The 12,587-nt window shown below is 39.9% G+C and overlaps 1 protein-coding gene across 1 annotated transcript in view; it reads right to left on the reverse strand.

Moving 5' to 3' along the window:
* Positions 1–12,587, reverse strand: part of LOC115022063 (receptor-type tyrosine-protein phosphatase S-like) — a 68,188-nt gene that overhangs the window by 23,332 nt on the left and 32,269 nt on the right. The window contains 5 exon segments of the mRNA XM_029452886.1: positions 1,173–1,552; positions 2,459–2,540; positions 2,542–2,729; positions 7,018–7,029; positions 7,846–7,956. Of these exon segments, the coding sequence (XP_029308746.1) occupies positions 1,173–1,552; positions 2,459–2,540; positions 2,542–2,729; positions 7,018–7,029; positions 7,846–7,956 (773 nt within the window).

Here is a 12,587-nt window from a genome sequence, read left to right on the forward strand (position 1 = left end):
TTGTGTCATTTTGAAATGTTGTCAGTCTATAGAAAGTGAAGGTAAAGGTCATTCAGTTTTGATCAATCAATCCCTTTATATGCCCACAAAGGACAAGAAACAAGGACATAAAGATATATAGATACACATTTCAAAGTTAAAAAGGTAAAAAATAAAAATTGGAAACCGGATGGGAATATGCACTGAATGTTTATGTTTCCTAACAAGGTTAATGGTAAATGGACTTTTATTTAAATAGTGCCTTTCTAGTCTTACGAACACTTAAAGTGCATTTACACTATGTGGCAACATTGACCCATTCACACACATATTCATGCACTGTTGGCAGGGCTGCCATACATCATCTAATCTAATGCTCATTCACACACAGTCACACACCAATAACTATGCCTTCGGGAGCAATTTGGGGATCAGTGTCTTCGCCACACTTCGACATGCGGACTAAAGGAGCCGGCGATTGCTCAACCTCCAGAGCCACAACTGCCTTAACTAAGCTCAGAGATGGCAGACAGAGTTGTTATGTTTTAGTTTTAACTAATGGGACAACATCTGAAACTCTGGATGTAAAGACCGGAAGCTGTCACACCGAATGGACTCTGCTTTCTTTAACAACATGTTATTATATAGAACTAGGGGTGTCACGATATACTAGCATTAACCGAGATATTAACAAATAATAATAATATTGATAACATGTTAATAATACACATATGATAATATCGTATTGGCAGATGTTTGGCTTTGTGGATTTCTTCTGTATCAGTTCTTCTGGTTGCCTTTTCACTATCATTACTGTAATTGTTCTTTTTATACACTTTTTATGGTTGCAGACAAAAAATGCTCGAAATGGATAATAAATCAATTTATAGATGAATTTGACTGATAGCATTTTCTTTTCTTTTTAAAATTGTTTTTATATATCACAATAATTAATTATCTTGGCCACGATAATCTCATAAAGAAGATCTGATAACGGGACAGCCCTAGTTTTTCCTACATAACAGACAGGATGTCTTTTGTTGAGCATCAGTGATTTTGCTGCAGACGTTTACCACCATATTTAGAGCGTTTTGATGTTTGACAGGAAGAAAAAAATGAAAGAAAATGTAAAAGGTATGTTTTCTACTGCTGATAGCAAATCAAAAAGATAAAAGTTTCAGCCCTCAACCCACCTGTCCATTGGGTTCCTCCGGCTCCTCCCAGCGGACCATCACCGTGTTCTGAGATATAATGTGGGCCTGGACGTTTCGGGGAGGGCTGGCCGGGGCCTGCTCTCCTGTACGGGCCTCCACACGGGTAGAGGGGGGCCCCTGGCCGATGCTATTGAAGGCCGACACTCTGATTTCATACTCAGTGTTGGGGTACAGCCCCCCGATGCTGTAGCGGGTGGTGGTGATGCTGTCCACCGTCTCGTACTTGCTGTCCGGCCCTTTGGCTCTGTACTGGATGATGTAGTAGGAGACAGGATCAGGGTTGCCGGAGTCCCAGGTGATGGTCACACTGGTGGCGGTGGTCTCTGTGACTATGGGTGTGCCAGGAGGCTTTGGTAAAGCTGTGGATTAGAGAGCGGGGAGATGAAAATAATTACATGATGTGCTTCATATTGGTTACTGTCCATTCTGTAAATCTGTTATTGTTACCTTCATTCATACTGTACATTTTGTACATCGTTTTGTTTATTTATAGAAATCACAGTGACATCATTTTCTAATGTTCTGTACTTTATTATGTCTGTATGCACTTTGAACTATTAAGATGCATTTTGGTGCACTAATACTGTACTGTCAATACTGTCCCATGTGTACAATGACAATAAAGTTGAATCTAATCAAATGACATTTTTTAAGATTCATTATTTACATGAAAGTTGGGCTGTCCACGACTAAATAAATGTAACTAAACTAAACTAATTGATTAGTTGATCAACAGATCTGTGAAACTGAGTTTCTCAACAAAGATTCAGTACAAAAGCACCACTTCAAATCTCATGTCTACAAGAGATGTGCTGATAAGATTCTTTGAAAGAAATCATGAAAAAGCATAAAAAATGACAAATTGACTAAATAAATCTTAGTCAAGTAAGACTAAAACAACCGATAAGTCAACTAATCGACTTAGAAGGGAAGCTGTTTCTGTTAGAGGGTATATTAAATGGCCTCCCACACTGCCATGTATCAATGATACACCCACAATAATGACGGCGCTTAATTATATCTGATATGTAACATTCTTTGTTAAAGTGTGGAACAAATTAGCTTGACAGAAGTCAAATGTAACATTAACATCAAGGACATTTAAAGTATCCAATTCTCCTTACATTCACAGATGTTGTATTATAGAGTAAACCCAATAAAACAGGATCCATCCTTCAATAACGCAACAACTGAGGCTCTCTTCCACACCGTTTTCTCTCTCTGAAAGCCGAAATGATTAATTGGGTCATTCGAGTGCCTCTTACTCTTTACTAAGACCTGAGCGGTGGCCTCGATGATACCCAGGCTGCTCATGGCCACACAAGTGTAGTTTGCAGACTCGCGGACAGCCGTTCAGCTCCAGCACGTTCCGTCCAATCGGCATTTCATCCTCTGGGGTCAAGTCCTCGCTTCCCAGCATCCACTTGACGTAGGGCATGGGCGAACCCACGGCCACGCAGGTGATGTTGACGCTCCCTCCTGGCATGATCTCATGGTTGGAGGGGAGGATGGAGAAACGAGGGGGCACACGGCGCACTGGGAAAGGAGGAGAGTCGGGGGAAGAAAGGAAGGTGGGGTGGGGGTTTAAGGGTAAGGTGGGGGACGAGAAAAGTGGGGAAGGGAGTGAGGAGAAGAAAGGCAGAGAAAAAGAAGGAGGGGGGGAGTGAGGGAGAGAGAATCAGAGAGAAAGAGAGAGCGAGGCAAAAAGCAAGATCCAGATTGAGAGAGGAAGTGAGGGCAAGAAAGATAAAAAGAAAGAAAAAGAGAGAGGAAAGAGAGGAGAGGTAACAGGAAGGGGGAGAATGAACTTCAGGGTTTTTACAGAAAATTACAAAGGGATATTTCAAGTTTAGTCCCAATTACTTTATGGTACTGATGATTCAAACAGAAAGACACAAATCTTGTGTTGAGGTCAACCATTCAGTGAGCTGCCTACTCAAAATAATAAAGTGACAAACTCTTGAGTATCATTTCAACCAGGACATGACACCTATAGTCAGTTTCTCTTCTCAAAAAAATGGTTTCCTTATTGGTTATCATTCATTTAACAGGAAAAATAAAACTTTCTGATTCAGGTTTAACATTTGAGTTGCATTTCTCCATCCAAGCAATGACTAAACATGTTAGACTTTACCAGAAATGTCAGTGAGAAACTTTACTTCATTGAGATTTCTGTGCCTTGAGGTGCTTCTGCATTAGATGGGTTTCTTTTTAGAGAGTGTATACATCATGTGGGCCGATCAATAGGCCCTGCCAGCTATTTGTGTGCCCATAAGAAGAACAACTAAAGTGGCAAGTTATATCTAATACGGCATCTGTCGGAGCTTGGTTGACTATATATTAGGGAGAGATGCATTGAGAGACTGAACTCATAGGTCATGTGCATGCCTGGGCGACTCAAGAGGGATAAAATGGTGGAGAAACACAAAGAAGAGAACGAAGAACTGAAGACTGAGAGGAGAGGAGAGACAAGCGAGATAAGAGCAGAGACACTGGAGAGACAGATAGAGGGATAGAAGAAGTAAAGAGAGAGAGAGAGAGAGAGAGAGAGAGAGAGAGAGAGAGAGAGAGAGAAGAAAGAGAAAGAAAGAAAGAGGCAGCTCTGCTTCTCTTCCAGACAATGACAGCCAATGTAGCAAAGGACAGCCACATTGTACAACAAGATACTGTACAATACATAGGATTCATAACTGATACAGTGTGTAGTCAAATGAATTGGAAATGTGGACAGGAGTGAATTGAGGGTTCTAATAGGGTGTTGTGGCAATTACAGAGTGATCATTGGACACATTCAGTAAAGAACACCAAGACAGTATGAAAGAGGCAGAACAGGAAAGAACGAGTGCGAGCAAAAAGAGAGATATGTGAGGTAGTATGTGCATGTTTATAAGTTAATAAACTTATGTACATGTGTCTGTCGCTCCTACACATCAGGGTGCAGACAGAATGCAGAAGAAGAAGAGAAAAAAAGGGGGAGGGAAGGGAGGGGAAAAGAAAGGGAAGTGGAGATACAGAGAGGATTAGCAGAGGGTTTTAGGGGAAGGAGGGAAAAAGGGGGAAGAAAAGAGGAGCGAGGAAGAAGAAAACACATGGATCTATTTAAAAACAGCTATATACCAAAGTCAGGCCCATTCAGAAAGTAAGGTGCTTCAAAAGTAAGAGAAAAAAGACTAGTAGAGATCGGATGTTGCAAGAACAGAAGAAGAAAAACCCCAGGGTCACAACACAGGAAACAGAAAGAGACAGAGAGTAACGGACAAACAACTCTGCATGAGAGAAGAGAATGAAAGGGAAGGCAGACAGAGAGCAGAAACAGTCCACAAACTAAACTCAACACTAGGAAGCTTGTAAGTATAATAAAACACGTTCAGCAAATGTTCTAAAATAATGTAAAAAGACTATAAATACAAATAGATACAAATATAAAGTTACTCTAAAACCCTAGAATTGCAAAACAATAAGAGTTTTTTTTGTATATATTACTTGGAAATCCAGCAGTACTTCTAATGTATTTAAAATATAAGAGAATAAAGATCAATAAACAAATATGGGTAGATCTGCTGCATGACCTTAATGTGTAACACCATTACTTGGAATCTTCATGGGCCACATCCCCCTACTCAAAGAATCTAGAGACAATTAGATAGAAGTTAACATTTTTTGCATGATTTCAATAAATTGAATTTAAAAGAAGAAAATAATTTTTCAAGAAATTTCATGAATAACATGATAAAGAGCATTTAGAATACTTGTAGAAATAAGTCATCGGATATACCCAGAATTGGATACAGAAGTTGAAGACAAGAAAGAGACAAAGAGACAAAAACAGGTAGATCTGTTAGAAAACAGACATGATTAGGCAGGCATCTCCTCATCTGAGCATGCTGGAGACAGACAGACAGACAGACAGACAGACAGACAGACAGACAGACAGACAGACAGACAGACGGATGGACAGACAGACTGCATCCATGACAGCTCCATGCACAGAACAGTCTCAGCAGGTGCAATGCAGCATGACACAACACTATTCATTCAGTCAGTTACTTTAAACCTATCACTAAAGGAAACAAAGAAAAAATAACTTAAATTATACAATTAATTAAGCAAATGCATTTGTTTGGTAATATGAGCAACAACAGGATGAAGGTGAAGACTCAAGATGATCGCTTAGTAATCTGAAGGAAAAGAGACAAAAGACTGAAGAATCCACGGTGGAGACACAGCTGAGTACTTTACAATAAAGTGCGCTCATAACAAGGGATAATCCTCCACATGCTCTCAGAGCCTCTAGCTTTAAGTTAATCGAGCCGGGCCACACCATTCCCCTCCATTTTCTATACAGTTTGTGAGAGCCAGGAGCTTCAATCTTTATTAGCGGGGCTATCACTGGTCCCATCCTCTGCAGGGAGTCTGGAGGCTACGGGCTGGGGAGACCTTGGCACAGCCATAAGGATTACCGCTGCATCTCAGCACTGCTTATACCCATTCAGCACCGTCACTGAGCTGACATTTACGCAGCACCATCCAGTCTGTCTCAAGGACACCGCTTTCATTATCCACTGTAATAAGAGGGAATCATTCATATCCCCTCGATATCTAAAAATGAGAATGGGTATGATTAATTTCAAATGTCAGTCAATAGAGGCGTATCAGAGTATTTGGCAAAGATAGCAACAGCCAGAGATACAGCACAAGCTTTATTACAGTAGAGTTAGGATATTGTTATACATGTAAATCATTTATATATATATATATATTTTAAAGTAATTAAATGCAAAAAGTGTTACAGTATACTGTTATATGTTATATTATTGTATACATATTATTGATGCATTCATGTTTACATACTATTTTACTGTTGTAATTGCTGGTGGAGTTAATTTAAACAATTTTATATTTTTATTGTGTAGTATAATCTATAACAGGGAATCCTATGTATGTAAAGCTCTACATCTGGAAAGTAATTAGTAACTATAGCTGATAAATAAATGTAGGAGAGAATATTTCCCTCTAAACACTAGTGGGGTATGAGTATTATTCTCAAGTATAGCAACAGTTCCTCAAATGTAAATATACTTAGTTACTTCCCACCACAGGTGATGTGATGGTTATTTTGCCATCTTGTGTTTATGGCATGAATTCCGGCCAAATAACTGATGCTTCCCCAACAAACCTGCACAGCACATATGGCGTCAACACAGAAGTGCATGTAAAAGCAGTGACTGCAACATTTCCACTCAATGCAACAAGTGCAGAACTGGAGCAGATGTGATGACAAGGGAGCTGAGACACAATGTTGCACATGATGATAAAAAAAGAAATAAACCCAAAAATAGTCAGTAGCCAAACACTAATAACACAATAATATCACAATGCCAGCATCTCAATAGGTGTGAACACACACTGTGCCATGCTCTTGTGTCAGTCCGTCAGTCAACACACATGCAAGCGGTGCTCCTTTCTCTTTCTCGCTCACTCCTTCCATGCAAACATCGCCTCCTTTTAATCTTCCAATTCTTGGGTCTCCATGACAACAGGATCATACCATGCAGAAAACATTGATCGGGGAGTGAAGGCAATACCAAGGGTTCTGCACACAAGGCCTCACAATGCAGTCAATGCACTCTGCTGCGTAGGCATCATCGCAGCAGCTTTAGAGAAATCAACTCGCTTCATTTTTAGAGACAATATCATTTCACTTCAGATCTACTCCGGTGTCCTTTAAATGTTTGTTTTTTTTTCTTTTTTGTTTCTCTCTGTTTCAATAAGTGAAGCTTTCTGAAACAAAGGAGTAACAAAAGAAAAGAAAGAGCACACCAACCTTCTCGAAGCTCTGAGGGATGAGAGGGGGTTGATGCAGAACACAATGACGTGAGGGGGGGGGGGGGAGAGAGAGAACGGGGAAACACAGAGAGAATAAAAACGGCCAGCGCAAAGCCACTTGCTCCACTGCATCACACACACTCACCAACGCTCACACGTCGCATACACACTCCCACTCAACACATAAACTAGAACTTTTAAATCTGAACATTGGTTGTGTTCTTTCAGCAATAAGCCAGTGATACACCAGCACCCAAAGTCCAGATGCTAGAATCAGTTAAACAGGGATCATGTGGGTGCTTTAATGTAAACATATTTAAGAATAAATTATATCCTGATTGTTTCCAATTTCATTCAAATCTCCAATCAAATCTGTGCATCTTTAGTGCAACATCTTCCTCTTAATCTGCCTCTTGTACAGAAGTCATTTTAGTAGACAGGTCAGTGATGTTTCCATGCAGTTAAACCAAGGTGTGTTCCCAACTTCATGTTCAATTTGATCCCACTGCAGGGGCTCACACCGAGGTTTAAGGTGAACTTGTTAAGGGTGAGTGTGAGAAATACCAAACAACAAGGTCAACATATATTCTAGACAATGGATGGGTTAGTATTACTTGTTTAAAAGTACAGAAATAAAAAATATTTATTTATTTATTTATATACCAAGTGCACCTTAATACAGTAGTTCTGTGTGTTTGTCTGTGTGTGTCTGTGTCTGTGTCTGTGTGTGTGTGTGTGTGTGTGTGTGTGTGTGTGTGTGTGTGTGTGTGTGTGTGTGTGTGTGTGTGTGTGTGTGTGTATGTGTGTTTCTGGGTTCAGGTCCTACCTCGCACATACAGGTTGGCAGGGGAAGAGTAGCGCACGCCCTGAGAGTTGGTGGCCACACACTCGTACTTCCCTTGGTCCGTTTCCTCGCTGTTCTCGATCTGCAACGCTCCTGCAAGACAAAAAGTCACAAAGAAATAGAGAGAAAGAAAAAGTTAGTTTAGTCGAGTTTGTAGAAAATGTCTATGCAGCTTTCGGCCTTCCTCTGCATCCTCTCCATGTCATCCTGAGGTGTCTGTCTGTTTCTGTTTTGTCCGTGGGGTATCCTCTCTTCTATTGCTTCCAATAAAATCAGCTTTGTTGTTAGGTCTGTGAGGCAGCGTCTGAATGGGCCGTGCTCTCAAACACCAGTAGTTGTATTTTTAGAGAGCCATGCATCTTGTGTTGCAGATCAGAAATTCCTTCCAAAAAGTTTGGAAGTCTCAAAATGACTTAAAACTTAGATGACACTTAAATGATTCCTCTCCTACAGCTGGCTCACTGCTGCCTTGAAGAAAGCCTGTTTCTATCTTGGCAAGCTTTACCCCGACGGCAACAACTCGACGATGCTCTTTAACTCCTCAACGTCTTTCTCAATTTTTATCTTCCTACCCTGATCCCTCCGTGATAAACAGTGTCTCCCTAAACGTGCTAAAATTACACACACCGCTCGTCAGGTATACTTTTGTATCACAGGGTGCTATTCTTACTTTTGTTTTCATTTCTTTCTTTTCTTTTTTGCTAAAGGCATTTTGATTTACCAGCAGTGATTTTTTTTTTTTGCTCTGTCACATTTATCTTATCTGAAACTGACTTTGACATGAAGCCCGAGGAGGAAGCACAGAACCATGGATTACACTCTGCTACAGAAGAGGAAAAAGACACAAGTATAGATGCACATGACACACACACACACACACACACACACACACACACACGCACTAGTAGTGCATAAACATCTAGTTTAAGTGTGACACAAAGCACAATGTTCAGAAAAAAAATCTGATCTTCTGTGAGATAAAAGGAATCTGGCTTGTAAGAGATGTATGGAGATAGAAACACAAGATATAGTGCACGCTGCACTTTCTCACACACACACACACACACACACACACACACACACACACACACACACACACACACACACACACACACACACACACACACACACACACAGACACAGAGGGAGGGGAACTAAATTCTGATTATTTACTTAAAAGTAGCAATACTACAAGGTAAAAATACTCGATTAGAAGAAAAATGCCTGCTTTCTGAGTTACAGAAAGAGCAGAAGTATTATAATAAAAATGTAGGTTATATTCTATGATTATGCCAAATGGTCCCCTTTCAGACTGTAAAATCATTATATACATATTATATGACTGCATTATTATTAATATGCATTAGCATGCAATTTGTACATGTAGCTGGTTCGAGTTAAGTGCCAAATATAAAGGGTCAAATAACACTGAAGACATATTTTAGCAGCAGAAGGGATGAATACACCAAAACCTCAGCACACCATAAAACTATCTACATAGACCTAGAGACAAGAGACACAATAGGGTTGCTTATTCTTGTAATTTAATTTGAACATAAATAACTACATCTAAACTATAACTACTAAATCTAATACTTAAGCTAATGTACTTATAAAGCTACTTTCCACCACACACACACACGCTGTTTTATGCTAATGTTGAAAAATCTTTTAATTATTAAATCTTAAAAACCCGGACAATTAAGCACTAAAATGTTCCACAGAGAGATACAGTTTATGTGTGTGTGTGTGGGTGTGTGTGTGTGTGGGATTCACAGTTTACACAATAGCTGAGCAGTTTATGCAGAAGTTTAAACAACAATGTTTTTGAATGCTCACAGGAGGGAAAGTTTGACTTGTTAAACACAGCACAGGGCACAAGTATGCGTTCTGTGTGTTTGTGAGCTGAGGCCCCGCTAGCTGAAGCTGTCATCCATTTGCTTCTGTCTTCTGCAGCTACATGAAAGGAAAACAGCTCGTGCCCTCCTCTTTCTCTCCATTTCTCCATCTCTCATTTCCCCACGGTACGGGGCAGAGTTGGGAGATAAACAGGAATAAATTATCTGCTCTACAAGCTGAGCCTCCTCTCCAGAAAGAGGTGGATAAGAAGAAGAGAGGGAAAGACGGAGTGGAGGAGAGATGGAGCTGGACAGGTGGAGCTCTGCAAACAAGAACTCATCTGACAGCTGGAAGCAGCTCATATGGCTAACCATCAGCACACATTTGAAATGGTCGATTGAAACCTTTTTTTATGCAAAACATGTCGTTACCATACATGGAAATAGACAGGTGTTCGGAATATATGAACATACAAAGGTCGCCACATTGATACATAAACACACAGCGCAGACAGATAACTGGCAGTGGACAAATATAATTACAGTCAGTGTGGAAAAGCAGGACAAACAGCTGTAAAAAGGGAAAGTGAAAGATAACAGAGAGGAAAAGGGAGAGCAGTTAGTTAGCTGCTGACAGACCCAGAATGAGATGTGACTTGAGTAAATGGAGCTGCTGTGAAATCGCGGATGGTGTTTAATGTCTGCTGGGCTGCGACTCAGCCCATCAGATGACAACAGATACTGCTAACCCGATAGCTCTGACAGAACATCTAGGTCAAACAGATCACCTGGACTCCGCTCTGCCTCGAGGTGAGACATTAACTTTTAACTGGGATGGGACATTTACCGACAATCAAGACAAGGCCGCTATTTTTACCCCAACACAGTTTATTTAACGCAGCTCAAAAGTAAATAGTTGGACAGTTTTCCTGGGAGGTGAACACAAAAATATTTTAAAAAGTGGTTTAAAGCAAGTTAGCTATTGAGTATACAGTAATTAATTTAGACCTGAAACAATTAATGGTTTGACAGACAAAATTATTTAAGGTTGTTTTTTTAAGCAAATCGACTAATATTCACAGGAACAATAAATTAATTACATTTAAGTTTTGGACTGAGGATCAGACAAAATCAGAAATTTGAGGATTGCGCCTCAAAGTAAAAAAGTGTGACGGGCATTTTTCACAGTTTACAGACAAAACCGATAATCAATTAATTGTGAAAATAATCAGCAGATTAATCCATAATGAAAATAATCATTAGTTGCTTCCCTATTTTGAATCTTTGCAGATTTATTTGTGCCCTAATATGTTTTACATCCATAAAAAACAGACATGAAAACTAGATAAGCAAGTTCTCTGGTATAACAAATCACAGGATAAACAATTCCTAACTCCATATTTTCTGTCAGTGTAGAACAATTATCTATAAAAGTGTATCTAACCATTTTAACAAATCCTTTTTTGTAATTTATTTTTACAAATCCTAGATTTGTAACTAATAACTTGTTTATTTGGCCAGTTTCCTAATTTACCACCAAAAGTCATTGTTTGTCTGTTAGTCAGCTCAAAAGCAGAAACAAACAGGACCAAAAATAACCTTGTGGCAGAGACATTTAATGATGCACTGGCAACATTTTGAGATGAGAGAGCCTGCTTTCGATAAAAATAGTTATATTTTGAAGGATGACTGAACAAATGTATTTGTGTGGTTAGTCAAATATCGCAGATTTAAGGGAACTAAATGGTGTCTTTATGTTTTAATGACTTCTCTGTTTGCCTTAGATAAAAGTGACCGAACCGTGACCACAACCTTTGATCAGATCATAGTTCTTGGCCAAGACAGGTCCATCCATTACCCAGCAGTCAACCCCAGGGTCCATATTGCATGCCATCTGTTAAGAGTTAAGTAGTATACAAAGGCTGCTCAGTGCTTAAGTAAACTCTCCAGATTTTAGTCCCAAATGTCTGTGATAGACAGATAGCTTGTCATGGTTCTCCTCACACACATCTAAACTGGAATGGCAAGATAACATGAAAAAAAGTAGATGGATGCCTTGGCTGAGGTATAGAGATGTCAGGAAAAGGTTAACTCTCTGTGCCATATGATTTGTACCCTCAGGAAACCAGATTGGCGTGTGTGTGAAGGTTTAATGTAGGTGTGTTCACAACTGTCGATGTCTACAGTTTGGACAGTAACCTGCAGTGGGTGGACACCACGGGTGATGGATACTTATGGTCTGTGAAATGGCTAAGAGTCGTCTTTTGCGGGATTTGAGTGCAGTCATTCTCAATATCATTTTTCATCCTGACCCATATGGGTCATAAAAATATGTCCAAGACCCAACAGAGAAAGAAAAGGAAAGACAGAAAGAAAACAATAATTGCGGCCCAAAACAGATCCTTGGCTGCGGTCCAACGAGAGCTGGCAGCCATCCACTAAATCAGAGGCATTGCTTGGAAGGTGCCCCCATTAAACAGACTTTAAAGGAGGGTCTCATCCATAACACATCTCCGTGCTATTTTGTGCGTAGCTCAGGTGTAATTGATTTCCTCCAAGTCATCTCTCTGCAGTGTTTGGTTCATTATACAGCACATTTTGTTGTTCAGCTTTGCGATGCTTTTGGTGATTTGAAATCCTATTAAACCCTGCGGTGAATCTCACTGTGCCATTTGTCTTGCTACTGTTTCATTGATGTGATCGGTGGTCTCACGTTCTGTAGCGGTGAATCAGTGTCATGTCTCTGTGTGACACCCTACAGAGGACAAAATGAGTCTCAGAGCAGAAACTTATTATGATAGATACTGTATACCGACGATATTACCGCACTTACTAAGAGAGAAAACAGTCAAAGAAAAAGAAAGATTGTTTCAAGCTGCATGAAGA

This window comes from Cottoperca gobio, chromosome 17 (genome assembly GCF_900634415.1).
Source record: "Cottoperca gobio chromosome 17, fCotGob3.1, whole genome shotgun sequence".
NCBI lineage: Eukaryota > Metazoa > Chordata > Actinopteri > Perciformes > Bovichtidae > Cottoperca > Cottoperca gobio.